General features: G+C 41.6%; 1 protein-coding gene across 6 annotated transcripts in view; it reads right to left on the bottom strand.

The window, feature by feature from the left end:
* Positions 1 to 27: 27 nt before the first annotated feature.
* pde4d (phosphodiesterase 4D, cAMP-specific) overlaps positions 28 to 26863 on the bottom strand; it is a 166018-nt gene continuing 139182 nt past the window's right edge. For all 6 annotated transcript variants that reach the window (XM_069523626.1, XM_069523627.1, XM_020102743.2 and 3 more), the window contains 14 exons: positions 22112 to 22303; positions 20291 to 20327; positions 20128 to 20204; positions 19805 to 19854; positions 14966 to 15078; positions 7379 to 7472; positions 7096 to 7271; positions 6911 to 7009; positions 6650 to 6814; positions 6296 to 6395; positions 4978 to 5132; positions 4766 to 4888; positions 4055 to 4237; positions 28 to 3965 (listed from right to left, as the gene is read on the bottom strand). In XM_069523626.1, coding sequence (XP_069379727.1) covers positions 3444 to 3965; positions 4055 to 4237; positions 4766 to 4888; positions 4978 to 5132; positions 6296 to 6395; positions 6650 to 6814; positions 6911 to 7009; positions 7096 to 7271; positions 7379 to 7472; positions 14966 to 15078; positions 19805 to 19854; positions 20128 to 20204; positions 20291 to 20327; positions 22112 to 22303 — 2086 coding nt within the window. In that variant the 3' untranslated portion in view covers positions 28 to 3443. The remainder of the gene's footprint in view (positions 3966 to 4054; positions 4238 to 4765; positions 4889 to 4977; positions 5133 to 6295; positions 6396 to 6649; positions 6815 to 6910; positions 7010 to 7095; positions 7272 to 7378; positions 7473 to 14965; positions 15079 to 19804; positions 19855 to 20127; positions 20205 to 20290; positions 20328 to 22111; positions 22304 to 26863) is intronic.

The following is a 26863-nucleotide window of genomic DNA, read 5'->3' on the forward strand; positions in this document are numbered from 1 at the left end:
GTATCAAAGACAACAAGAAGCAAGTGATTAGGCAGAATCGACCCATGCTTTTATTTAATCCATTGCATATAAAAACTGTTTTTTTTCATTTTTCAATAGTTTTTTACATAAAGTTGTATGATCTACAGTGCTATCCAATAGACTGCAATTAACAAGGAATCCATTAAAATAACATTTTAATTGTCCTGTGAAACTTCCAGACAAGTTGGCATTCTAAAGACATAACCCAAAAAATAATTGTCCTGAAGACCTTTTTAAGTTACAGTTTGTGTTTTCCTTTCATACCATAAAAAAATAGAACACATAATGAGAAAAAAACCCACTGTTTCCATTGGTCCAGGGCTGTTTAGAATCTACAGTATGTGTGTCAAAATAAGAGTCCCTCTCTTGTGGGACAATGATGTCGCTCACCCCCCCAAATCCCACCCTCCAGACCCCCCCGTCCCCCCCCCCCCGTCCCCTTCACTACACAAATATACTAAACCCTTCTCCTGTCCAGGCAGAAGGATGTCAGTGGTTTTGGATATTGCAAGTAATGCGAGTGGAAGTGTGGGCCGAGCATAGACAAGCAACACACCGTCAGTGTTTCAGCCATAATTAATGCAGCAGTGGCTGAACATGCAGATGCGTCTCAAAGCCTTGCAGCTTCACAGGCCGCGGTCCAACTGCACACTCCTGTAGTGCCCCATTCAGTGTTTGTAGCTGTGACACAGCCGGCTGGATGTGGACAACACTGCAGCAACTTCACACACAATTGACAAAGAGGCAAAGTTGCTCCCATATTGTCCACATCCAACCTGCTGAGTCACGTCTTTGAGCGTATAGTGGCGGGGTGTAAAGGAGGCGTGAGTTGTTGCGACCAGGTCTACAGCAAACATGACTCTTCCACATCCAGCTATCGGCCACACGTCACTCAAGTAGCAAATCTCTGACTTGCAGTTGACCTGAATCTCTGCACCGACAACGTATGTTTCCACCCAGTGCCAAACTTTTTGATGCAAAATTGTGTTTGGCTGCGACGGTAAAAGGCAACTTCCCTCCCCCCCCCACACAACAGCAGACCAGGCCAACTCAAGCCAGGAGATTCACTAATGCAGCAAAAAGAGAGAACTAGAAAATAAAAAGAAATCAAAAGCTTAGGTAAATTACATGCGTTGAATTTAAGGCACAGCCCATGGGCCAAGGAACAGCTTCTTTTTTTAAAAAACAATTTGGCTTTCCCCCTCTCTTCGCTGAGCTAGTTCTCAGATAAGCAAGATGTCGATGGATCTTTTTTTTTTATACTGAAGCTCATGTGTAATAAACATTCTCTCAACAAGAGGTACGTAAATACAGCCACACCATCACCAAAAGGGATGATAAGAATCAACCATTTACAACAAACGGCATTATGATAGTAATAACATTAATAATTATATATTATATACAGCACAATAAATATATGTTTGTAAACAGCGATAAAACCAGAATTTTTTTTAGTACAGGTAAGGGCATCGGGTGAGGATGGAAAAAAAGAGAGAAAATAAATCTTGGCACAAAATTAAAGATTAAATAAAAAGTTTTGAAATGACACAAAATTAAAACAAGCACTCGTTTAAAAAAAAAAAGCAGTGTGCAGAATTTCAAGTGTTTTTTTTTCTTTTGTTGATTTTCTATATTTTATGTACAAGTGAGAAATAAAAGTATATTTGGGTATTGTAACTGGTAAGCCTGTACTGGTCTATGCTACAGTAAGATATTAACTGTACCAACTTTATATTGCAAAAAAACAAACAATTCGACAAATAGAAAAATATAGCAATAAATAATAGCATCAGGTGTACAGTGAAAAATGATAGAAAAAAAAAAAAAAAAAAGGAAGAGTCACTTGGCCGAGATGTAAGACAGCATTGCTCATGAATGAGTGTTTTGGCGTGTTTAAATGTATAAAAAGATGAAAGTGGTGATATATGAATATATCAGTGCATTAGAGTATCTACCTAGGATAGTCTCATGTGACGACCACGCAATGAGGCTGATTGTCTTGTCGAAAACAAAGACAGCCATTGAGTTTAATGTTGTGATGGCAAATTAAATGTAATTCAGATGAAAATAAAATGAATGGAGAATAAGGAAAAATGACCAACAGCCTCACACCTCACAACAGGTGTGAGGCTGTTGGTGACACATACTTCAAATTAAAATGTGGGAGAAAAATGTAATAAAAAACAATAAAAGACTTTCATAGCATTGGTATAAAATCACCCAAGTCATTTTTTTCTTATTAATATGTTACTATTTCTGTATACTCGGAGCACTAATCAAGCGTCTAAAAAAAAGGTGCTTTTTGTATCGACTACAAAGCATTGCATTGTCTCAGAATGTGTTCAAAAAGAACTGCAGGCAACAATAAGGAAAATGTAAAGGCGTCATCCACATCAGAAAACAATTTCAATGAGAGCAAAGCACGAGACTTCAGGTCTCTGCTTCCTGCTTAGTGAAAACTCACCAAAAGTAAAGGTTAAAAGGAAAATCCAAATTTCCACTCACAGGACTAAACCAAATATGAGTACAGTGGTATTGGGAGAGTATAAATGCTATTGGAGCACCTCAGAAAACTCCTAATGTAACCCGGCTGTAAAGATACCTCCCTTCAAAAACACCGGATGTATGAGACTCATTTCTCCCCGTGTTGGTTTCCAAAAGAAAATCCTCGCTAACAAACAAAAAACCAAGGATTGCAAAAGTAAATTCTAGAAAATATCTGACTCTTACATACAGTACATACAGTACAATAAAAAAATGAAAGAGGTCTAGGACAGCGTTGATGGCTGTGTAGATTTGAGCTTTGTGTCAGTCAGGTTTTCTAGGAAGACAACCACATCAGAGATGTGTCTTGAAAAGCTCCCCCAGTGCGCTGCAGCTTTCGTCTCTGCGGCGTCCCGTCGGCTTTTCAGCAAGAACACCAGGAGTGCGCCTCCTAATTTGTAGCGTGGAGGAAATGACCTAATCGAGAAGGAGATTCTCCTTGAACACGCCGGTAACGTCATTGTGGAGTATGGGCACTTGATAAAAAACACTGCTAAACTTTCAGGCAAGGCTGAGATGAAGCGGAGGGAAGAAAAATGTGAGGTTATGTATCTGAACTGTTCATCCGTGTGCTAAAGGTAAAGATTGTAAAAGGGGAGGGGGGGTGTAGAATTGAAATAAAGACACACCACCTCAGTACGAATGGGAATGGAAAGGTGTTTTCCTGAGTGCAAAAAAACTTGAAGAAGTACCGGTGGGCGTGTCTAAACAAAGCTGACGGGAGGAGTGGCCAAGGTGGAGAGCAGCGAACGCTTTGGAACCATAAACATAGATGTATAAAAAACACAGACAGACTCCACAAAACCCAAAAAATATTCTATAAATAATCATCTGTAATTACTAAGAACAGTTAATCAGGTGCTGTCTATAAACTGCTATGTGTCTGGGGATTTCTCCTTGTCCTCATCGTCCTCCTCATCCTCCTTCACCTCTGCTACCTCTTCCTCCACCACGCACGATTGCGAGCAAGGTGTTTCCTCTTCTTCCACCACCTCCTCCTCCTCTTCATCCTCCCCCACCTGTTCGTCCAATGGAATCTCAGTGGATTCAGAGTCCTGCGTGCAGAGTGTTTTAGAGTCAGTACAGCTGTTGTCCTCCTCTTCCTCCTCCTCCTCTTCTTCATCCTCCTCCTCCTCCTCCGGCTGGCTGCCACTGTCTTTCTCAGTGTCCGACTCCCCGTCTTCTTCCAGGGTGAGCTCAAACTGGAACTTGTCCCCTCCTGGGGGTCGAGTGCCGTCCTCAGGATCGTCCAACACAGGAGAGGGACTCTGGGGGATGGTGCTTTGGTACCACTCCCTGTTGTCTTCTAACGTGTCCAGGATGTCCTGGGCATCCGGATGGACCAGGTCAGCCCACGTCTCCCACAAAGGGTGAACGATATAGTCTATGAAACCAACCTACAAGAAGCAAGAAAGATCATTCAGTGCTTGTCTCAGCGCAGTTGGCATACGCATTAACAGCACATTTGTGAGTCTGTGTGCACTACCTGGCTCTTTTCTACTGATGCGTTGTGTTTGTCACACATAGGGCTGATCTCCATGCCCCGCTCCCTCTCCCGGTCACCCTGGCTGAAGAACTCCTCCATGATGCGGTCCGTCCACTGCCGGTACAGCTGCAGAGGCTTGGTGGGGTTGCTCAGGTCCGCACAGTGCACCATGTTCTGGAGAACCTGAGAATAACAAACAGCAAGGTGTAAAACACGGAACCAGTGGACGCCACACGTTCCGTTGTGTAAGGTATGCTGAAGCACGAGGGTTCAGTTGAAGCATGGTTTACAATAGAGGGTAGCCGAGGACACAATTATCTGTCCGAACCTGGCAGGCATTCAGATTTTACTGTCCAAACTAGAGCCCGACATTTTCAGCGATAACAGGCTTTAGTGGTGGAAAGAATGTAGTAGATAACCCAGCCAATGTGACTATTTCAAAATTTTGGTCCGAACCCTGTTCTCGATGAGCTCAGGTCGGGTATCTACACTCTAATTTACAAAAGTGCAAAATATCCAGCTAAACTTTGATGCAAACCAGTGTCAGTAGATGCTTTCAGCACCATACGAATTTTCAGTTTCTGCAGTTACCAAGTGTACATTTTTGTATACAAACTTTTTAAATTGATGCGGAAACTTTAAGGGATACATGTGCAAGAAAAATCAAAAAACACAGTGATATGGAACTTATTCAAACAGCTGTATTCTGACCTGTATCCTGTCAGAATAGTTGTCCAGCAGCAAAACACCCGAGCTGGTCACCTTCTTTGTTTCCACCATAGTTTTCAGATCAGCCAGTAGATTCATGTGCTTCGACATGTCTGTTGCTAGAACCTTCGGACACCAAGAAATACGACATTAGTCTGACGAATTCAAGAAGTATGATATCTCATATATTGGACGTTCTAGATCTTTTTACTCACAATGTCAATGACCATCTTTCGCAGTGATTGTCTTTGTTTTTTGGTCAGGTTTTGGAAGATGTCACAGTTCTCCTCTTGTAGGAGCTTGAAACCGACTGCTAGATGGTGGTTCTCCAACACGGACGAGTCGTTGTACATCAGCGCTAGCTCCGAATCTGCAGGGAAGACAAGAGGGATCGTTATAGTTTATGGAAAGTGAAATTGATAAAAATACAAGATATTGACAGAATTTGGGTATTTTCTGCCCATATGCAACATGGGCTCTTCAACAGAACCAGGAACTCATTTTCTCTGCCATCTCTGTCGTCATTATTACATGTGCTACAGCATCCAGCCCTCGCAAGAGAAAGCCCCAGCATGTTTTCCATGGAGAGGTTTCCCCCACTCTGGGTCATTTGAAGGTCCTCCAGCTGTATTTAGATTTTCCATTAAGATGCATTAGTCTTGGCCACTGTGGAACAGAAGCAGCAGAGAGGAGAAAGCTGATCCTGCTCTGTTGCTGACTGGATCAGTCTGGTGGCTCCGTCATAACCAGGATGACTCACACTGCCCTCACTTCAGGGATTCCCCATTTGGGCTTATGGGAAGACGCATGCACGTGCGCGCGCACACACACACACACACTCAAAGATTTTGTGTGTTCAGTGTGTGAGACTGTGCAGTGTCTGTTTTCTGTTCTTATAAGGTTTTACTAAGGCTCTTATGTAACACTCACATTTGTTCTGTTTAAGGTGAAGCCTAGCGGTTGTGTGAACTCTTTGTTTGTTTTCCTCTATATGACCAAAGTAAGGTGATATGTGAATCACCTCCAGCCACGACTGAGTCAGTCAGTTAGAGCAGATATAGAAGGGGTTCACCTCTGGCTTGAGGACACTTACCAAAACAACACAGTTAAAGGCTCAGTTCAGTTCTTCCACTGTGGTATTTTTCAAGATTTTGAGGGATCGGTCTGTATTTATGACTCCACTTTACAATTCGGGCGCAAGAATAATGCAACATCACACTTTAATCACATCTTTCTATCACAGCCCACATGATTCTATAAAAAAAAAACAGTGGCTGATCCTGTGTAACAGGGAAACTGACTCTGGAGAGAAAGTTGAATTGTCTGCATAAGACCACTGTGTGTGTGTGTGTGTGTGTGTGTGTGTGCGTGTGCGTGCGTGTGTGTGTGTGTGTGTGTGTGTGTGAGGCTACAGTGTGCATGTTCCCACCTGCGTATCAGCCTGGGAGTGTGTGTTCCTGTTTGTTAATATGCACTGATAGCACCACTGAGCCACTGACGTAGTTGTCAACACGGCACCAAATTTAGACTCACTGGTGTTGATGAGGAACTGGTTGGAGACTCCAGGATGGTCCACGTCGTGAATCGCACTGGCAAAGATGGCAGCTAAGATCTCGAGGTCTGTGAACACAGCCTGGATGAAAAAGAACCAAAGAACCAGGCACAGAGGGGATGGGAGGAAAGGAGGGCATTGATGAGAGAATCAGGTCGTGGGACAAAAATATCCTTGCAAGTAAGAAAGTAAGAGCCATTGATTGGACCTGGAGCAAGAGTTTGATTGAAGCTGATTGTGGAGGCGTGGGTATGTGTACATGTGTGTGCATGTGTGTAATCGGGTCCACTGTGTGTGTGTGTGTGCGTGTGCGTGTGTGTGTGTGAGGACCTCACCTCAAGGGCAGGGGTGGATAGCAGCACATGAGTTGACTGGGTGACGTCAGCAGCATGGATGTTGTTATGGTAGGCCACATCGCCATGATAATGGTCTTCTAAGGTCATCAGGTATGTTATAAAGGTGTCGAGTGGAATTTTAAAAGTTTTTAACAAGTCCCTCTCCTACAAACCAGAAGAGAGAGAAGGGAGGGAGTTTACAGTCAAAACAGTTTCAGGATTCAACAAGAATTTATCTGGAGTGAAAGTGTCGAATGTTACCTGGAATATCGTGTACATCATGACTGTTAGCGGCCGATTCCCAGAGAACTCTGAGATTTTAAAAACATTAAGGCCCCATTTATTCACATGCTCCAGCTCCTGAAAAAGGGAATCAGAGACACAATTACAGACGACATGTACTTTTTTTCCTCTGACTTCCGTCTTTTCCTTTAACGCAAACGCACCTTAGCGAGTTCATCCTCAGTTTCAGTCTTTACTCCAAAGCGAGAGATGTTGGAGTTTGTGAGGCTGGAGGAGTGTTGCAGCTTTTTCACCCCGCTGATCTGAGACATCGGCTTGTTCTTCTTCTCCTTCTCCTTCTGCATCTGAGGGGATGGCATCTCCACTTCGTGTTGCTTGTCTGGAGATTCGCAGAAAGACATTTTTGGAAAGTGAATATTTGTGGTGCACTTTGTTTTATTAATGTGAACAGTGGCTGATGTGATATCATCCTGTGTCGTCACTCACCCAAGAAAGTGCTGGAGATGAACTCGGACACCTGGTTCCCAGAGCGGCTCATCTCTGACAGGTGAGTCAGCTCCCTGTTCAACATCCTCTTGAACTGGAAAAGGGACACACACGCAGATGATGGTTTAACAGTTTGTAAACCAGGGCAAAAAAATAACATCGACGAACATGTGGACGACAATATTCAATAATAATAACTATTATTCTGAATGAGAACACGAGTTGCTAAAAGAATATTTTCATAATTTTTTTATGTTACAGAGCATAGTCTGATTATCTAAAAGCAACAACTGAACAGATTTACATGAAACATGGTGACTGGATGTGGGATGGAACAGGGAAGAACCCTTTCAATTTTGGTGTGGCTTTTTTATTTCTTTAACATTGTTATACAACAACAATGTTATCCAGGGTTTAATTCATGAATCTTCAAGGGAAAAAAATCAATTAGGAGACTGATTTCTGTGTGTTTGTGCAATTTAATGCAACTTGATTGAATTTGAGGGGAAAAAGGTGAGATAGCATCATTGTGACGATGGTCAAACAGAAGCATTGATTTTATTAAAAATAATTATTTTAACATCATGGATCATCCTGCTAGATGAGACCTTTTACTAGGACACTTCCAGTCACATCTAAGAAGCTGTACCCAGGAAAGTCACCAAACACACACACACACACACACACACACACACATACACACACAGCAGTTCAGAGTGCTACTGCCAGAAATGTATGTAATCAGAAACCCATTGTCTTTTTTTCCCCATATTAGTTTTCCTCTGACACACCGTCTGCCCCTCTCTCCCCTGTACGTAATTGAAGTGGCAGACCCAAATTTAGCTTCGGCTTTGATTTAAAAACCAGACTGATTGATGTGGAGGAGAACGCTTAAAATCAGGGATCTTTTCAAGTGGTTGCAAAACAAATGTAACAACGATTGAGAAACAAAAAACCTCTCGAACATACCCGCTGCATTGTCTGAATCCCTCTGCCTCCAGGCCAAATGCATTATGTACATTTATTGATTAATTGTACAGATCAATAGAGATCACTTGAAATAGACCATTACAACAGTGCAGAGTGCTTACTGCACAATGTGTATTGACATGCTATTGAATAACTCCCACAGGTATTCAGTGCAAGGCTTTTTAAAATGGAGACACATTAGGCAAACAGCCATCTGTAGTGTGCTATTCAGGGGTCATAAGAGCCAGAAGCGTGGATAAGTGACGCAAGTCCGGTAGAGATATTATGAAAGATATTATTTCAAAACTAATAAAAAACACTTAAACAAAAAAATAAATATCTTTTGTTTTTAATTTATAAATGTGGGATGCCTGAAAATAAAATAAATCCATCATTCCATAAAGAATACAGAGTGACCCAACGACTCAGACGATTCTTGATCCAACAAGCTCTAAGAGCTCTAAGAATTTCCGTTTTATTTCATGTATGACACCTGTGTGGAAAAACCTTAAAGAACTGTTCAAAAAAACTTGTTTAAAAATACATTAAATATAATATCTGCATATGTTTTTCAGTGAAAGCTGCTATGTCTACGTGATTTTAATCACCAATACACAGTTTTCTTTCTATTTGTGGTCATAAAAGCCAGCACCCACATCTGTGTCAACATAGTGATACACCTGACCCTTCTGCATGTCACATTAAAATAGATGTATAAGAAAATACATGAATAATGAAACAACATACACTGATCTGACACCACATCTTACCTTTATATATCCCCAGGACACAGAGAGCAGATAATTTGCTTCAGGCATTTTGATAAATCAACAAATGAGCCCCAAAAAATACAGTTTAGGTGACAAAAGCCTTCGTCAGCTAGCGAAACAAAAACAGTCCGCAGCTCTGTTTGATGAAAACCTCAACCTGAAGAAGATTCAGAGCTCAGTTCAGTGTAAATCAGCAGTAACAGCGCTGTAGTCCAGAAATGAAACATCATGTTCCTGTCCTGCAAATATCCACAGAAACAAGCCCATGTCCCATGGAGTCGAGAGGAGTTGCAGGAAGGCGAGGATCCGACGAGAGCATATCGTGACCACACACACTGTGACACACAGCGACATGTGCATGCACTCACACACTCAGATACAGGAACACACTGCTGAGGTTGTGAATAATTGATGATGGAGCGGATGCTTGGTAGATGCCAAAGCACCAGGACAGCAAAAAAAAAAATCCCCCAATCAACAGCTCCCAAACAGGGCTGGCTGCCCGACTGCCTGCCTGCATCTGTGGCTATGACACAAGCTCCCATGTGAAGCGCACAGGCTGCTTCCCTCACCGTGTCACACAACAGCAGCAAATCAGGGCCCAGATACGGAAGAAGTGTGAGCTCATCGTAACCTCTGATTGGCTTGGATTGGAACAGACCTGAAGTCGGCTGCTGCCCGCCCCCCTTTCCTTCGATTCCTGCAGTGCAGCGGGTTGTGACGCTGTGTGCGCATACACATGCACACACAGTACAGTGCATGTTTGTGTGTGTGCAAGATACATTCATAGTGGATGTGTGTGTGTGTGCTTTTGTGTTGAGTGACCTAACCTTCTGTACAATATGGTTACCTCATCCAACATGACATAATATTAAAAAGTCACCTCACTATTCATGGGGGGGTTGAGTCACAGATGATATTAATACATGAAAAGCCCATTCACCTTGTAAAAATAATGAGCGTCACAATCATTGGATGATGGCTGAGATAGAAAGAAACTGTCCACACAGGCTGCGTCACTGAGCTCAAGAGGTTGTTGCTTTAGTTATAAACAAGGATCAATACCTCACTGAAGGAGGACTCTTCATTTCCCATCAGTAACGGCACAGATGTCCCGAATTCAAAACACTGAAAACAACCATTTCTAAAGCTACAAATTCACCATATCCTACTTTAATCTTATTTTATTTGAAATCTCAGAGATATTTATTCAAAATATTTTAAATCAGATGATATATAAAACCACCCTCACAGCCAATCAAGTGACAAAAATCATTATAGGATAATTAAAAATAAATCTGATAAACACATTTACAATCCTCCAAGGAGATTATCAAGACCATCCCACACAAACATTTTAACTTTGAATATGGACACTGTATTCATGGATCTTAGGCTATTAGACAATGCTGTAGCTAAGGACAACAATACAATAATATTTTGTTGAAATGGTTCTTGATGCAGACCAACCTTTCAGCAGTTAACAATTTTACAAAAAAATCAAAAACAAACATTTAATACTTGAGAATTTAATACTTGATACTTGAGGCGTTTTTTGACAAATAAAAAAACGTTGTTTAATAGAGAAACTTTCTTAATCTTTTGTTTTGAAATGGATTCCACTAGTATCATATTTCTGAAATACGCAGCTCTGGTTACAATATTTGGGATGTAAGGTAGTTTCACTATAATTTTCTGTCAGTAAAGAAGTATCTAACTTAGAAATACAGAAAGCAATGATGGAGTCTTTAGTGATAAAGCATAAAACTGTGTGATCCACACGGTTTAACTGATTAACGATGAGGCGGCACGGAAACAAAGATTATAGAATTACATGTACAGGTAAAAATGTTTATATTTTCAGGTTAACATTTGTGAGGGATTATCTTTTCTATGCTTTAGTAAAGAGGCTTTTCACTATTACTTATTATAGAGAACACATGCATTAATTTTAAAACGATCGCAGGCATATACACTAGAGGAGGTCTTCTCTCTCTCTCTCTCTCTCTCTCTCTCTTTTGCTTTGCATGTGAGGGAACATGTGCATGTCTGTGATGGTCCAGTGGCTTCATGGATTCAAAAGGGACCAAATCTGTCTCTTCCTACTTTACACCCCACCCCTGCAGCCAGCCTGGCACTGCGAGTAATTTACAGCTACGCTGGAGCAGATGAGGCCACTGGCTAACTGAGATCCAATGGCTTTGATTGACTCAGAGCCAAGCAGGACAGCACAGGCCCCCCACGCACGCACACCCACGCACACACAAACTCCCTCTTATTGTCACACAATACACACACATATTGATGGCTTAGCCAAGAGGTGTGAACACAAACTCTTGGGTAAAAATTGGAAAGTGTCACACCAAGTATAGCTGTGACTTGTGTGTAATTTGTTGTTCGGCAAAATGACCAAAAATATCTGCTCCCTGCTGTATATAGCTCACGACGCCTCCACATCTCTGCTGCATTTGTGTCTTTTCTCACTTTGCACACTTATTCAGAGAGCAGACACCCCCTCTCTGCAGAACACAGAGAGCTAATGGCCGCGACTGTTTTCAATGAATGTACTGCTGACTATGAACAGTATGTAAGTCTGCTGTCCATTCAACAAATGTGGAGAAGGAAATACTAGAATGCATGAACAGTAATGCTAAAGGGTCAGATACCAGTGTGATACACTGAATGATGAAAAACACTGTGCTGTATATAATCCAATGAGTCAATGCAAACTTTCTTATATTGTATTAATACCACTTAATAATGACATTATCAAGATGTCTTTCATATCGAACGATTTTTTATAACTTGTAGATCCAGTCTCTAAAGAAATAGGTTGCAAAAGTGAATGCATTATTACACTATATGATGTCATTCTATGAGTCACGATGATGGCACTATGATTCTTACCTTTTGTCTATTCATTACTTTTGATGTATATAAGCTTTAGGTTTCTTTAGGATAAAGAAATTCCTGGCAAAAGTATGTTTGAATTAAAACAATATGCTTGATACGCTGACCCACAGGGTAATCAAAAATAGAGTGAGATATAACAATAAAAAGACAACCCAACATACACAAAGAGCCACTCTCATAAGTGGGGGAAGTGACATACAGCCTAATGAGAAAACTTAAGAAAAAAAGACAAACCTGACAAGAAACGTGTTCAGTTACTTCAGACACTTTGACCTACATGTATCAACTGAAGTACCAAAGAACAAAAACAACCAGTAAAACCCGAAAACAACTACAAAATGTCTTTCTTTTTGTAGTGTACAGATTTCTAACGCCTACTACATTTTAGCAGCACTTGATTCAGATGAATAATAACTAAACAAACCTAATTACAAAGTCCACTTTTACCCAGAATAAGGTGAGATGGGTGGTGGATTTGATGCTGAGATTCAACACTTCATTCAGAAAAAAACAAATCTTCAACAGATGTAAATGACATCAAGACTTATAGTCAAAGAAATACCTATTAACCCATTGCCCCGAAGATCCTTAAGCAACAAAACAAATAATCATGCCTTTTATCGAATCAAAAGCAGCTGAAATCCATTACTCTTCTACTAAAGAATAGTATATAAATATAAAATTATAAAATATAAAGATAAATAATAAAATGATTTGATTTGATTGGGTGTCAGTTGAGTATCTGTATTGATCATGAGCTGATCATATCTTTTTCAAATCCAAGAAGCCAATTCCTGGATGGACTGTATGAGTACAACAGTGTGCACAGCCAGGAAATCAACATGCAAAGGCCGATGCATTGAACATGTTTGCTTACTGGGAAAGATAAGGAAGCAAACGAGTATTGATGATGTTCTGGATGACTCACAAATGGATACAACACACATCCGACTGTGGACAACAATATATATGATGTCATGATTACACCATTAAGAACTCGCAAAATTAACCACAATGCATTAATTTGATCAGCACTTTTTTCTCCCTAAAGCAGAGTCGGAGCTGCTGAGTCCAGGAACATCAACACCCAAACAAAGAGTGGACGTGTAACCACAGGAGCATCCTAAACTAGAACCATGAGCCATCAGTGCAACGATCAGCTAAAGAGAACTGTCACCATCTCAAAGACACTGTTAGAATGAACTTTATTGGCCCCATTATACTCTAAAAAATATATTGTTGCATAGTGAAATTAGAATTTTAATGTTCATTATGTATTTCAGCTAAAATAATATACACGTCATCTCCTGGGTGTGACAGGTATGTCACCTTGTTCAACTTTATAGAATAACACTGACATTCAGAGGTGAAATGCATAAACTACACAATGTGACTGGAAGGGACACTACTTGAGCACTAGTACAGATGGTGACTGTCACAGACATTACACACTGACTGGAAATGACTGTTTTTGTATTCATTTTACTTCAAGAGAATTCCATGTTATAGTTTCTTCCCTTGATTAATACATGAAGGTTGATAAATGAAAGTCTGAAGGATACAGACACCAAGTAATGGCTGTGTGGCAGATGTAGTGACTGTATTACCTATGATGCGAGTGTGAGTGTGTTCCTGGAGTGAAAGAGCGTGCTGGTTGGGCCCGTGGCTGTTGCCAGGACAACCGGAGATAGCTGTCCTGGTGAGCAATGGTGAGGCGAAGCATGTTACAGGTCCTTTTTTTCTTTTTGGAAAAATCTTTTAACTTTTAAATGAGGTTGATGATCTGGTCATGCATGTGAGTGTGGTACCATCAGCGGTGAGTGTGTGTGATTCCTTTGTCTGTCTGTCCTCCCTGCCGCTCCTCTTGGTCCATCCCCCCTCTTGTGACATCACAGTGTGTGACATCACCAGAGCCAAGCTGATCAGCATTCAGAGCAGCACAGCAGCTTCCCTCCAAACACACACACACCATAGGTGATATATATATATATATATATACGTGCGCACGCGCACACACACACACACACACACACACACACACACACACACACACACACACACACACACACACACACACACTAAAAGCGACTGAGCATGCTCACGGCACATCTCCCTCCCTGCATGACGATGCTATCATTAAATTATATAGACAATACAACACGAACAGTCCAGAGTGTGATTTAATGGCTGAGGGCTGAACAGGTGTCACAGCACATTGTATATATACACATACTCATATGCTCATCAGGCTCCAATACAGATGACTAAGGAGCGAGACTCCATGGTAAAGGTGCAGGTCACAAACCCAGGAATTTTGGGAGGGAACATTTATACTATTATACTACACACTATTATACTACACTTAAAATCAGTCAAATAAAATAAATCTGTGTGCGACTGGTGATTTTTACAAGTTTATCCTGCACATCATCGACAAATATACTGAAACTGAATTTACCTACTCCCAGAACATCTTTGTATCTTCACATTAGGATTAATGGAATTGTGGTTGCCCACATGGATTGATTTAAAATGGCTGTAGACATGGTAAATTTACTGGCAACTTATTAAAAAATGACCTTTCTTTCATTAAGTTGACCTGTGAATGTAATATAGTTTGCAACTAATTCTTATGTCAGAGGTTGAAACAACCACAGCTACTTCCTGTTACCTGTAACAAACACTGTATGAGGTTTTTAATAGTGTAAACTTTAGAAAAGATCAGCAGATATACCTCTGGCACTGGACTACACTTTAAATCATTATATCAAAGTTTTTGGCAAACTCTATTCACATGAGCCATAACCCACCACAGTGAATCCTGGGTAACAGCTTCAGCATGTTTCAATATAGAAACAGACATCCCAGTTCTACTAAGTCCACAGTATAACTTCTTGAAGATGATCATTGGTGTGAACTGTGTAGTTCTTCTTACCTTGTTGGAGGCCATCTCGCTGACTGAGTGTCTTGTCTGCAGCGTCTCCAGCTGGTCCAGGCACCAGTCCAGCTCCTCCAGGGTCTCAGTGGCCAGTTTCTGGTAGGCCTCCTCTGCAGGGGCAAGACAGGAGGGCAAGGGGTCAGTAAGGGCCCGCTTCAGAGGGCTAGTGGACGGTCCAGGCCCGGGGTCTCCCACCCCACAAACAGCTAAGCTGGGATACCCCGAGTAGACACATGGGTGACTCTTCATACTGGACAGCTGGGCCAGCTGTGCGGGCCTGGGGGTCGGGCCTTGTTGTCCTGTATCCTAACCCACAGATGATCGCAAAACTCCCTTGGTGAAAAGACGCCTCCTTGCAGTGCTAAAGTTCAGATCCTGGTAAGAATAAACCAGATATAATCCCAGGGAGTACAGTTGCAGGTGACAAATGGCAAACAGCCACCTGGAGTCAGTTCTGGGCATCCAGATGAGTGTTAACAGTGAGGAGACCACAGCAGAAAATACAGAGGGGAAACCACAGAGCGAAAAAAGCAGAGAATCTCACACAGACAAACTCACGCAGACAGATTCCCTCTCTATCCCTCCTGCACAGCACATGTAGAACATTCAGTGATCTCGGTGTATGAGCTTTACTCTTTCATTTATAAGAGACGTGTAATTCCAGTCATGTAGTAGGATGAACAACAGTCTGCTTAGCAGGCCCATGTCTGCCGTAGGAGGAATGGAGGGAAGACAGGGACGGAGGAAAAGAGGATCCAGTGAGATGCTCAGAACCGGTGTAGATCCATGTCAGTGGTGCCGGGCACGGAGCAAACATGAGACTGTTCACAGCATCCTGACATGGTTAACAAATACAAAGACATCTCCCTCTCACACACTCACACTCACACACAAACACACACACACACACACACACACACACACACACTAACACACAGTCAAAATGCTAACCATAACACATCATGGTTTTGTCTCCCCAGCCTCTCTGCCAATAAAAACATCCATGGTATCCAGGAGGCAAAAGTATAATCCGGTGCTGGCCAGTGTTTCCTATAGATGCTGTGTGTGTATAGGGGGTGGGCTGCTGTTGCTTTGGCGTCCCTGGTAGCCAAACGTGCTGCTCTCCCCAAGCTGTACCTAAAGCCTGAGAGGACTGCACTATGGATGGGGAAGAGGGAGTGACAAGACATGGACTGGAGTGATGGAGGAGGGGGAGCCAGGGCTGCGAGCTCTCCTATACTGTGTGCATGCATGCACATATGTGTTCAGCATACAAATATACCCAGGTAAACAAAACAGATGGCTGCAGATAGGGTAATGATAGCACAGCTGTAAGCCCTCGCTCAAATCACTTTCTTTGAATCTGAAATTGAAAAGACATACCTCTCTCAGAGTCGGGCCCCTATACGTTAACAGAAAAAGTCACCTTGTCAGAAGCCGATTAATATTGATGCCCTGACTAATTTGGGAAAGCACGGGGCTCTAAGTGCTATGTGATCTGTGATCCTGCAGGGAGGGGCCGGGGTGGGTGGAGGGGACACTTGACCTGTAATTCAATTACGCAGACACAGAAAACAGTAGCTGATTAAAATACACGAGGAGCAAATTTAATCACTTGATGCCCCTAAACAAGAAATGAGTATTTAGATTTGTCCTAAAGCCTCTGCAACACATTGCTCATTTAAGTTTAAATGCAGCTTGGCCACTTTAAGTTCACTGTGAGATGTTGTAAATTGAAAGTAAATGATGCAAAGTTTAGGTTGCATGAGCTCCTGCATCTTTCACAGTTCATAGTGATGGATTATAAAATAATATAAAAGAAACATGCCGGTCCTTTCTGTTGCCATGCAGGTCATCCTGCTGTACGAGCCCAACCTCTAACAATCTCTCAACTTCTTTTGTCACCTCATATTCTCAACAGTGTCCACTCCTCCTTCTCTCTCTCTTGCCTCATTGTCTTTGACAAATCTCTCCCTCCCTCCTTCCATTAGTCCCCCTCCACTCCCACATGCTTCGTCTCCTTCACTGATCTCAGAACATCCTTCCTCCTCCTCCTCCTCCTCCTCCCTCTTTTGTCTCCTTTCTGTCTCTCCCCTCTTTTCTTTCTCCATCTCCCTTTCTCTCTCCCTGGTGTGGTGTCAGTGGCTGGGGTGCTACTCTTTCTGACAGCAACTGCACTGACGTCAATGACATTCTTCTCATGCTTAGTGCGACATCAGACACCGGCGCTCGGAGAGGCCACTCTGCTGCACAGATGCACGGCTGCAACCAAACTACGTTCCGGAGCAGCTCGACACTGAAGTCGGACTGTGAGCGGGAGAGGAAGAGAGCAGGAGCAGGAGGAGGGAGAGGAGAGGGAGGAGGAGGAAGGATAGAAAGGCAGGGAGATGCAGAAAGGAGAAGAAAAAACACTATTGCGATTCCATTACTTATAATTCTTATGCTATTTCTTAATGCCTTGATGTTAACGTAGCTTGATTTTGATCACAGTTTAAGAAGTATTTAAATATTATTTAAGTTGAATTTAAGCTATAGTTGAATAAACTAAGCGTGTATAATATTACTCATGACTATTATTATTTTTATTTTCATTCATCTAAATGTGATGTTATGGCATATACAATAAACTGTGTTGTGTTAAATAGGTAATTCTGGTCGCTTGGGGTCCCCTCAATCAAAACAATAACAAAATATTTAATGATGATGTGAAGCAGCGTGGGATCATGGGAGTTGTTATCTTCACCACCACTGCCGACGTGACTCAGGCGCTAGTCATGTCCATGGATGACATATCATGTATTAAGGGTTAATCACGTTTCACAGCAAACAGCAATGAATAATTCTGATCCATTACGAGTGACTGATACAAACAGTGAAAACCTGACTGGCTAATTAGCTAACTGGCTAGCAGTGAGTTTTCCTTCTTCGTACGTTGTTGATATCAGAAGTTGTAACATAGACAAAGCCAGTGCTAAAGCTGAATTTACACTTACATATGGAGAGAGACAGAACTGTCAATGTCTCTTAATCCCCCTTAGCAGATACTAAGAATTTTTATTTTAAGCATTTTATATTTTGCATCTTCAGTTTTATATCTATTCTCATCCAAGACGAAAAAAAGTTCCCTTTTAGTCCCGAGAAGATTCAAAAATAGATTTTCTTTATCTCAACATCAAGTTGAAGACAGATCAGTGATAAAGAACCATGAGGGTGAAGATGGAAAGAAAAACAGGAAGGGAAAAGAAGCCTCAATGCAAATCCACTTTTATCAACCAATATCTTCTCCCTGACTGATTTGACTGAGTTACTATTATTTATACTTCCTTTATTGTCTTTCTCTGCATGACTTAGCCTCAGTAAGTCCTTGCATTGCAAGCAGTCAATATTCTCAAACAATCCAATGACTCGCAGCTGTCACCTGTTTATGACATGGCCCATTATGGCTGTGCAACCAGTATGATTGTGTTCTAAATTTAGCAATGTCCCCACTTCCTCCTCATATACAGTACCTGCATGTTGTGTATCAGGAATGTGATTCTTGGGAGGAATATCTGGAAAGATCTACCTCAAATGGGGAAGAACCCAAATCTGCCTGAATGTTTCTACCTATTGTCTGTACGCATATAATTATATATATATATATTATATATATTATAGGTAGCTATTTATAATATAGATATAATGTTTCCTACAAACAAAACAAGGCTGAAATAATTTATAAATGTTGAAGGTTATATAGTGTCACCTGGAAACGAATCAGCGAGGTTACAGTCATTCATACTCTTAAAAGAAAAGTAACTGTCAAGGACAATTCGTTTCGATCCACTGGAGACTGTCTGTGCAATGTCCTCCTCAGAACAACTTCAGCTAGACAGACGGTGCAGTGTTCACTTTCTGTCTAGTGATTTACAGTACATCATACTCAAAGTCACGTATGACTATATATATACTGTATGTACTGCCTGAATATACATTACTGAAGTATTGATGAATCTACGGTTATGGCATTATGAAAGATGAAACCGGTTTCAGAGCCACACTATTCAAAACGTCCATCATTTAGACAACAGAACCAATTCTCTGTAAGATATGCTCAAGCCATGTTTGTATTCTGACCATGTTGGATATTATGTTCATGTTCTTTGGCTTCCTGCACAGTATGTTTATGTTTGCCAGCATCTCCTCCACACCTCACAATACACAAAGACATTACCTTAAAAACATGGTGGATTTAAAGTACAATGATACCGCTAATCCTAACAATACTAATAATGGTTACATCAGCTATGGGAAAAGTTATCGCTGATACATCACAAATCTTACACACTGACACAAGTAAGCATGTGTGGATGCAATAACCATAACCAATGTTTGCTTTGGTCACTGTTGGGGACATTACCCCAACTGTCATTCATGTCCAGGAGACCCTTCCTTTAATAACTACAACAACTACTTACATACACCTAATGTAACCTTAACCCCTCAACCACAGCAGCTGTGGTAGAGCATTCATCCTTCAACCAGAAGGCAGTTCTAACCTTAGTCTTCCTTATCTGCATGCCAAAGTGTTCTTGTGCAAGATACTGAACCTCTAAATGGCCCCTCATAGATGTTGAATGCACTAATTGTGAGTCACATCGGATAAAAGCATCCACTAAAGGTAATAAAAAAAACAACCATCAACTCTGAATTGGGTACGTAGCATTTTCGATAAAGTAACTGAAGCAGTAACCCCCAATTAACTAGTCTTGAGTCTGAGATATGTCCTAAAATGTACACAAAGACCCACACACATTGAGGATGCACGTCATTGTTCCACTCTGGCTGTCCACATACCTGTGAAGGTGGTCTTGGTGATGGGTGGTTGGTTACACATGGGTGATCTCCTGTCATGATTGAAACAAAAACACACACTGAGCAATTTTATTTCACTTAAACAAAACAATCAATAATTTAGCTACAGATATTTGGTTTTAAACTCAAGCAGTGAGGTGGCACCACAAGGAGCACCATGCTCCGACATAACTACTGTTGTTGTTGTAGTACTCAATATGAACAGCAGGTGGCGAGCAAAGCCAAACTCTGAGCAGTATGTGAATGACCTCAACTCACTGCCTCTCATTCAGGAGAACACCTCAGTCATAAAGTGGCAAACTTACTTATTGGATGCTCTGTCTTGCTGTAGATTTGTTAATGCACCAAAGTTGTTCCGTACAGTTCTTAAACTGGCAAGAACCTGCAGGGATCACAGTAAGGACAGAATCATACAGGGTTCATTCATCAATATAAAACATGGAGGGAAGAACTGGTGCAAGAGCTCACCTGTGCAAATGGCGTTACAATCATATCGTCACCATGACTGAAAGACAAGAAAGAGAGCGGCGTTAATATTCGATGCAGTTTAATGTGACACTGACATTCTATAACAGAGTAGTGTGATGATCTTCTGCAAAGGTCAAAGAGGGAGAGAGGGGGTGAAGGGAGCGGGGGTCATCGCATCAAATTAGTTTCAGTGGCTCTGATGCTCTTAGTCACAGTGACATGTTTACTCAAAACATCAGGTAACAATCGAGGCCGAACTTCACAAGGTGAAATAGTTTGACACGGTTTCCAAATTTAATGAATACATTTTTATGTACAAGTAACATAGTTGTGTTCAGACTTCAGGGATTTTAAGAGTCTGATTCCTGCCCAGACTGTAAACACTCGACATTTACTCAGGTGACAGGCTTGTGTTAGTGTCACCCAGTCTCCTGTTACGTTGTACAAGACCACAGCCACGTATTTCACACACCCACTGACATGTGGCATGAAAGGCTTGTCATGTGTCCTGTCACAAGACAAACAGAGCATGTTCAGAGTAAAGGTGGCAGTCTATACTGTATATCTAAGAGGGACGAGAAGACAGAGAACACGATGTGTTCAATAATGGCTGCTCATATTTTATCCAAATCCAACAGTCTTTTAGGGGCACAAACATGTACATTGCTAGATTATCTTCCTCTTTGTCTTGAAATTCTATAATAATATCAGATCAGTCTGTCTGTCTGAGGAACACATACTTCAATAACAATTCATCTTATGGGCTTCATAAGTGTTTTGTTAACGGCCCATTGAAGCACAGCATTGATTTTGGTGCGATTAGGACACGCGATTCGTTCAATATCAATAAACTTTGAATAAACAGGTGACCAGCATAGCAGCGGCAAAGGTTCCACTCGTCGTGACTCAATTACTGCGGCTCACTTGTACAGTTTCAGAAAGAAAGCTGCAACAAGCATCCACATGTCAATCAAACGACTCATTCCAAACAGGCAGGATTAGAACAAGCCCTGCACTAGTTATCACGAATATCATAAAGAGAGCTGTTGCTCTACGCTGCATATCTCAGGTTTCCTTGAGCAGGAAAAAAAAAGATGCGTAAGGAGAATGAATGAAAACTTGCAGTAATGGTTTTTAACACGGTAACTGGATCGTGGGTGTAGGTCGATGAAGGGTCACTGGTTTATTACTGCAGAGCAAAAAGCAGCAGCAGTGAGGAGGAAGTCTAAGGTTACTGCAGGATGATGTTTTTCATGCTTTTGTCTATTTGTCTTGTCTTCCTGCAGCACACTGGATCGAAATGCCAGGTTTTCAGTCAATATTTTATTTCCTGTAGCACTCAGTATACAGTGGATGTAACCGGATAACCTCCACTGGGTGAGAAACGGATCTATTATCTTATACACTGTCCACGAAGATGCCTACTATGTTTACATTTGAAATCAGAATTTACACAAATCAAAAGCAGCCCAAAAATACACTAAATTTCCGTGATGAATGATACTAACGTAAGCAACAAAATATCAGACACATGACCTTTGCTTGTTGATACTTTGTCACTGACCCCCTCATTTGTGCTACTGGATGTGGATAAAAATAGCTCTGACACTACACAATCAGCTGTTGGTCATGCACACTTCCCATCAGGACCAAGGCAATCAGCGCAGCAGCTTCAAGAGCGGGTGCGATAAACATCCAGCTATGTCACGCGGCCCCAGAGAGGCAGAAAAACAGCAGAATCCACATTTGGCCCGACATGGAGGCATCGGTGTGGATTTCATGAAGGTTCAGGTGGAAGCAACAAACATGTGAAGCACTCACATGTCACTGGCAATGGAGGAGTTTCGGGACATAGACTTCGGCGAGAGGTCGTAGTCACTGTCAGAGCGGTAGAGGAACGACTCTCTCCGTTGGCTGTGGACAAAGTTGGCCTGCAGGATGAGGCCTGAGCCCGGGCTGGCCATTGGGTCCAGGGGGCTGCGACCTGATGACGTGCCATTGTCCACATCGAAACTGCACATGTAGAGAAAGAGAAAGGTGCAGAAATAGAATTAAAACATTGTTTTGATGATATTTGACAGGTTGAGTAACATGTGTGATCACGTTGACATACAGACACTGAAGCAGAAAATATGAGGGGAAAGATACAGCTGCCCTGTTTTCCTGGGGATTTTTAAAGATGCAACCTCTCCAGACTTACTTCTTACATGTCTCAGTGCACCCCATGCATGAATTAATGCTTCAACTTCATGAACTAAGTGAGGTCTGCAATAGATTTCACAGTGCTGTATATGATGTAGCTCATCCGTTCATGCCAAAATAAATCACAGGTTTTATGCAAACATTAATCACATATCAAAGGTCTTGATGATGCAGCAGCACAGGCTTCATCTTGCATTTCCATATGTTGCTGTGATTTTGCTCCGTGCTCACGACACGTACAGTAAATTCACAGCACAGCATGAGCTGCCTATGTTGTGCATGACGTACACAGCTTGTGGGCCCAATACTTGGCTCCACGCACTAGTTCGCTGACGTAAACTTGCTCATAAGCGCGATGCATTCCAATTATAATCAGCCACTCACTCATTATCCGGCTGATTATTGGATGATTATGAGTGGCGGTGCATTAATTGGAACATCATCAACACTCAGAACGAATGCAGAAATATTCAAATTCATAGATGTAGACGTTGTGCTATGTGCTACACGTTGATGTCAAAGCAGCACATCCACAGGGATCCACAGGGAATACTTCACGGATCACGGCTGAACCTTGTCTCTAAACTACTGACACCATCTCCCACTGTGATGTCACGATGAGTTCCTTAGTCTCCTAGGTGATAGTTCGCTCAGGTGATGACTAATGCCCGTCACTAGGGATATCTGCCTCATTGCTAGAGCTCCTGAGCAATCCTGTAATCCCGTCTGGTGGTGGATGCTAAGGTCAGGGGTATTCCCTTCAGCGTGATGCGTAATACTCACAGGGATGACGTCCCCTTTGTCATCATCATCCTGACTATAGCCACACATTTAATAGTGTTATCTATGACACCCTGCTCATGTTAGTGCTTTCCTGCCATTGTCTGTATGTTCATTTGAAAGAAAAAGAAGAGGACATCCTACGAACAGTGGAGGAGGACATACACTTGTGTTTGAATGGTCTGGAAGGACACTGCCAAACTAAAACATCCAATTAAACACTGTCATTACACAATGAGAGATGACTCAAATTGCTATCTGTTCAATTCCTTTTCTCCATCTTGAGTTTGTACATTTTCTTCAGGGTGTTTCACATTCTCTGCCATAGGCGACCACTGACAGGTGCAAGTTATTATCACTTTAAAATGTGTTTAACAAGTTTGATTTGTGTGAAAATAAGCGATTGTGCTCATGGTTTGTGAACGTGAATGTTATGTGAGAGCAATTTTAAGAGGAAGAAGAAAAGAAGTCATTGAGTTTTTCTGTCCCCATTGCCATATCGCTGACACAGTCCTCGGCTCAGCCTTACACACTCTGAGCTATGAGCATGTATTATAGATGGGATCTATCGTTACCACTCATCATCCCATCCATCTATGTGAGTCAGTGTATCAAACATGGCCATTCAACGCAGTCTAGTTTCAACCTAGCTTGGGTTTGGTTTCTACCAAGTTTTGGGATCTGAGGTTGTGGTTCCTCCATCCTGTATCACAATATGAGATTGAATCGCAGTTTCAAGTCCCATTGCCATAGTATGGAGGACATATATTATGCTTTTCAGTTTTTCCCTTTGCTCTTGTGTGTGGTGAAGCTCCTGAAACACCTCGTCAGTACCACAACATCACAATACCCAACATTTTCATGCAGCAGCTAGTTTGACACACCCATTAACAAAGCCGGGTAGAGTGAGAGTGGAGGCCGACATTTCCTCCACGTGCTGGAAGCTGTTGACCAATCACAACAGAGTGGGAGAACTAGCCAATCATAGCAATGCGGCTTTATAGGGAGGAGGGCCTTAAAGAGACAGGAGCTAAAACCAAGGGTTTCAGACAGAGGCTGAAAAGAGGAGCTGCAGCAATGGACAGTGTGATGAAAGTGATGTGTTTTCATAACATAAGAGCGTTTATAGCAAATTAAAATGTTGAACCTGAATATGTGAATGGTTAAAATATATTTAGATATATTTTTATAAATAAATATTCAAATATTAAACCTGTTAATAGCTAGTTACTTGGAGCATAAACAATCTAGGTAAGAGGAACAACTTCTAACTCCTTACTCTACTCTACATTTACAGCTACGATGGTAAACACAGGACATGCCAGACATATTTTCCACAACAAATAATTGGCTAAACTCTGTGCTATCTCTCTGTGATCTCGGAGATGCAGGACATAAGTGAGGGAGTGAGCTTTAGTTGTGGAATGGGATAGTTTGGCAGTCTGCCTGATGACTGTGGAAAGGGCAATCGTATTGTCTTCACCCTTCTGTCGAACTAGCTCTTAGAAACACACAGACAGAGAGAGAGGTAATATGTTACGATGACTCCAGCAATTTTTCTCCATTTCTAACCTCTAACCGACTTAATCTTGCTCATGTTGGTTCATTCTGTTAATACTTTCTCCAATGTGCGTTCACAAACTGTCACGTTTCCGCTACGTTGATTTTGCAGCGGCAGCCCCGGTACCTTGTACCTGGCTATATTACCCTGCCACAGGTGATCTTAATTTACACATTAATAACAATAAAAATAAACTCTAATCACAAGTAATAAGGACACGCACACTAGTGAAGTTTACTTTGTGTTCCCTTGATTTGCTCGACAGTTTATGAAATATTTAAACAAAAAGTCCAACACACAACTCGCACACACAACACGAGACGTAACGTAATGCGACGTGAACGATCTGACCTCATGGAACGATAATTTAACAAATATGAGCGACAGAGACGAGCACACAGACACAGATTATGACGCAACGCCGTGCTTTAGCTTCATTGTTGCAGAAGAAGCAACGCCATGTTTATCCATGAACATAAATATTAATTCAGCAGGTTTTTATAGATATCGGTTCTACATGTGAGTGATTGAAAAGAGCAGAGGAGCATAATCACTTGTTCACCAACGTTGAGTAAAAACAATGGTTCATTAATTGTAATCCAGGTATTGATTTGACGTCATATCACACAGCCCGATCCCACACACGTCATAACAATCACTGTCCCTGAGTCCTCTCACTGTGTGTCTATATTTAGCACAAGACCAAAACATGTCACTCTAAACCAGTTTCATCTTCATACACACGGGGACACACTCAAACAAAACCACCAATCTACACCCCTTTATCACATGTAGTGATCCATCTGTTATATTTACTGCAGGTGTGAAAGCCCACTATTACACAATTCATTTATAAGTAGACGTTCCAGGTGTGGGTCAGTTTGTTCTACTGCAGTTTTGTGGGATGAGTGTGTGTCTGGATGTGTGCATGTTAGCGAGCAGACAGATATGGAGAGAGAAAGTGAAAATGCAGAATAATTAAACCAAGCATATGTTTAACAACTGAATCATTGTCACACTTACTCTGGCGTCACGACTGACACTGAATCTCTGTCAAACCTCTAACGCGTAACTCCCCTCACAGTGTGTGTACGTGTGCGACACGCCCTTCTGGGAAAAGACACAAACCATCATCTCCACTAGCATATTGCACCTGTGCTGACATCACAGCAGGAACAACAAAAGTGTCAGAATGGCAACACCCAGATGGTGCTGTGGTGAGAGTCAACAAAAAGCACGAGTATAACTCACAAAAAAACCAGCATCCCTTAAAGAGGCTGAGATAATGAGAAACAGTTTACCCAAAACACAGTTTACCCAAAAAGGGAATGACCCTGAACAGAGATATAACTGGCAAAGGAAGAAAATATTTGATGTGCAAACACTGGTCAGATGACGGAGAGCACTGTCAGGCGGCTCCAGATATCCCATCTGCTGAAGATTACAGCTAACACTTGTCCTCTATAGGTCTTGTGCGTCATCAAAATAATTCACACCAACTATTGCTAGTTTCACAATTCCGTCTCCATATTTCTTCATACTAGAGCAACAAAGTGGAGTTTACACTTGGATAACATATCTGTAGATATGGTTGAATGAATATGGATTAATAAATGTGTAGATTTTGAAGTTTTTAAACTGACTCCAGCTGCCAAATCACTTTTCTTTCAGATTATTTACTGCATCAACTTTGACAAAATCCTTTCACTAAATTGTAATGTAATAATTACCTCGGCCAAGGAGAATGTCTGACTCAGCGGATTTACGCAAAAACTATTCCGATTCCCATGAAACTCTGCGGAGGGGTTGGAACATGACTCAGGGAAGAACCGTTTACATTTTAGAGCAGATCCAGATAAAGTGACATATCCAGGAATTCATGCATTTAGTGTAAAACCAATATATTCAACTTGAATATTCTATGCAGTGAGTGTATTTTCTCTGTACATTTTGCAGACTATTATGTTACAGAACCTGAAGAGCTGATCACTATTTTTGCAGTAATCAAAGCTGGCTCTCTGGAAAATGAA

Source organism: Paralichthys olivaceus, chromosome 4 (genome assembly GCF_024713975.1).
Source record: "Paralichthys olivaceus isolate ysfri-2021 chromosome 4, ASM2471397v2, whole genome shotgun sequence".
In the NCBI taxonomy this organism is placed as follows: Eukaryota; Metazoa; Chordata; class Actinopteri; order Pleuronectiformes; family Paralichthyidae; genus Paralichthys; species Paralichthys olivaceus.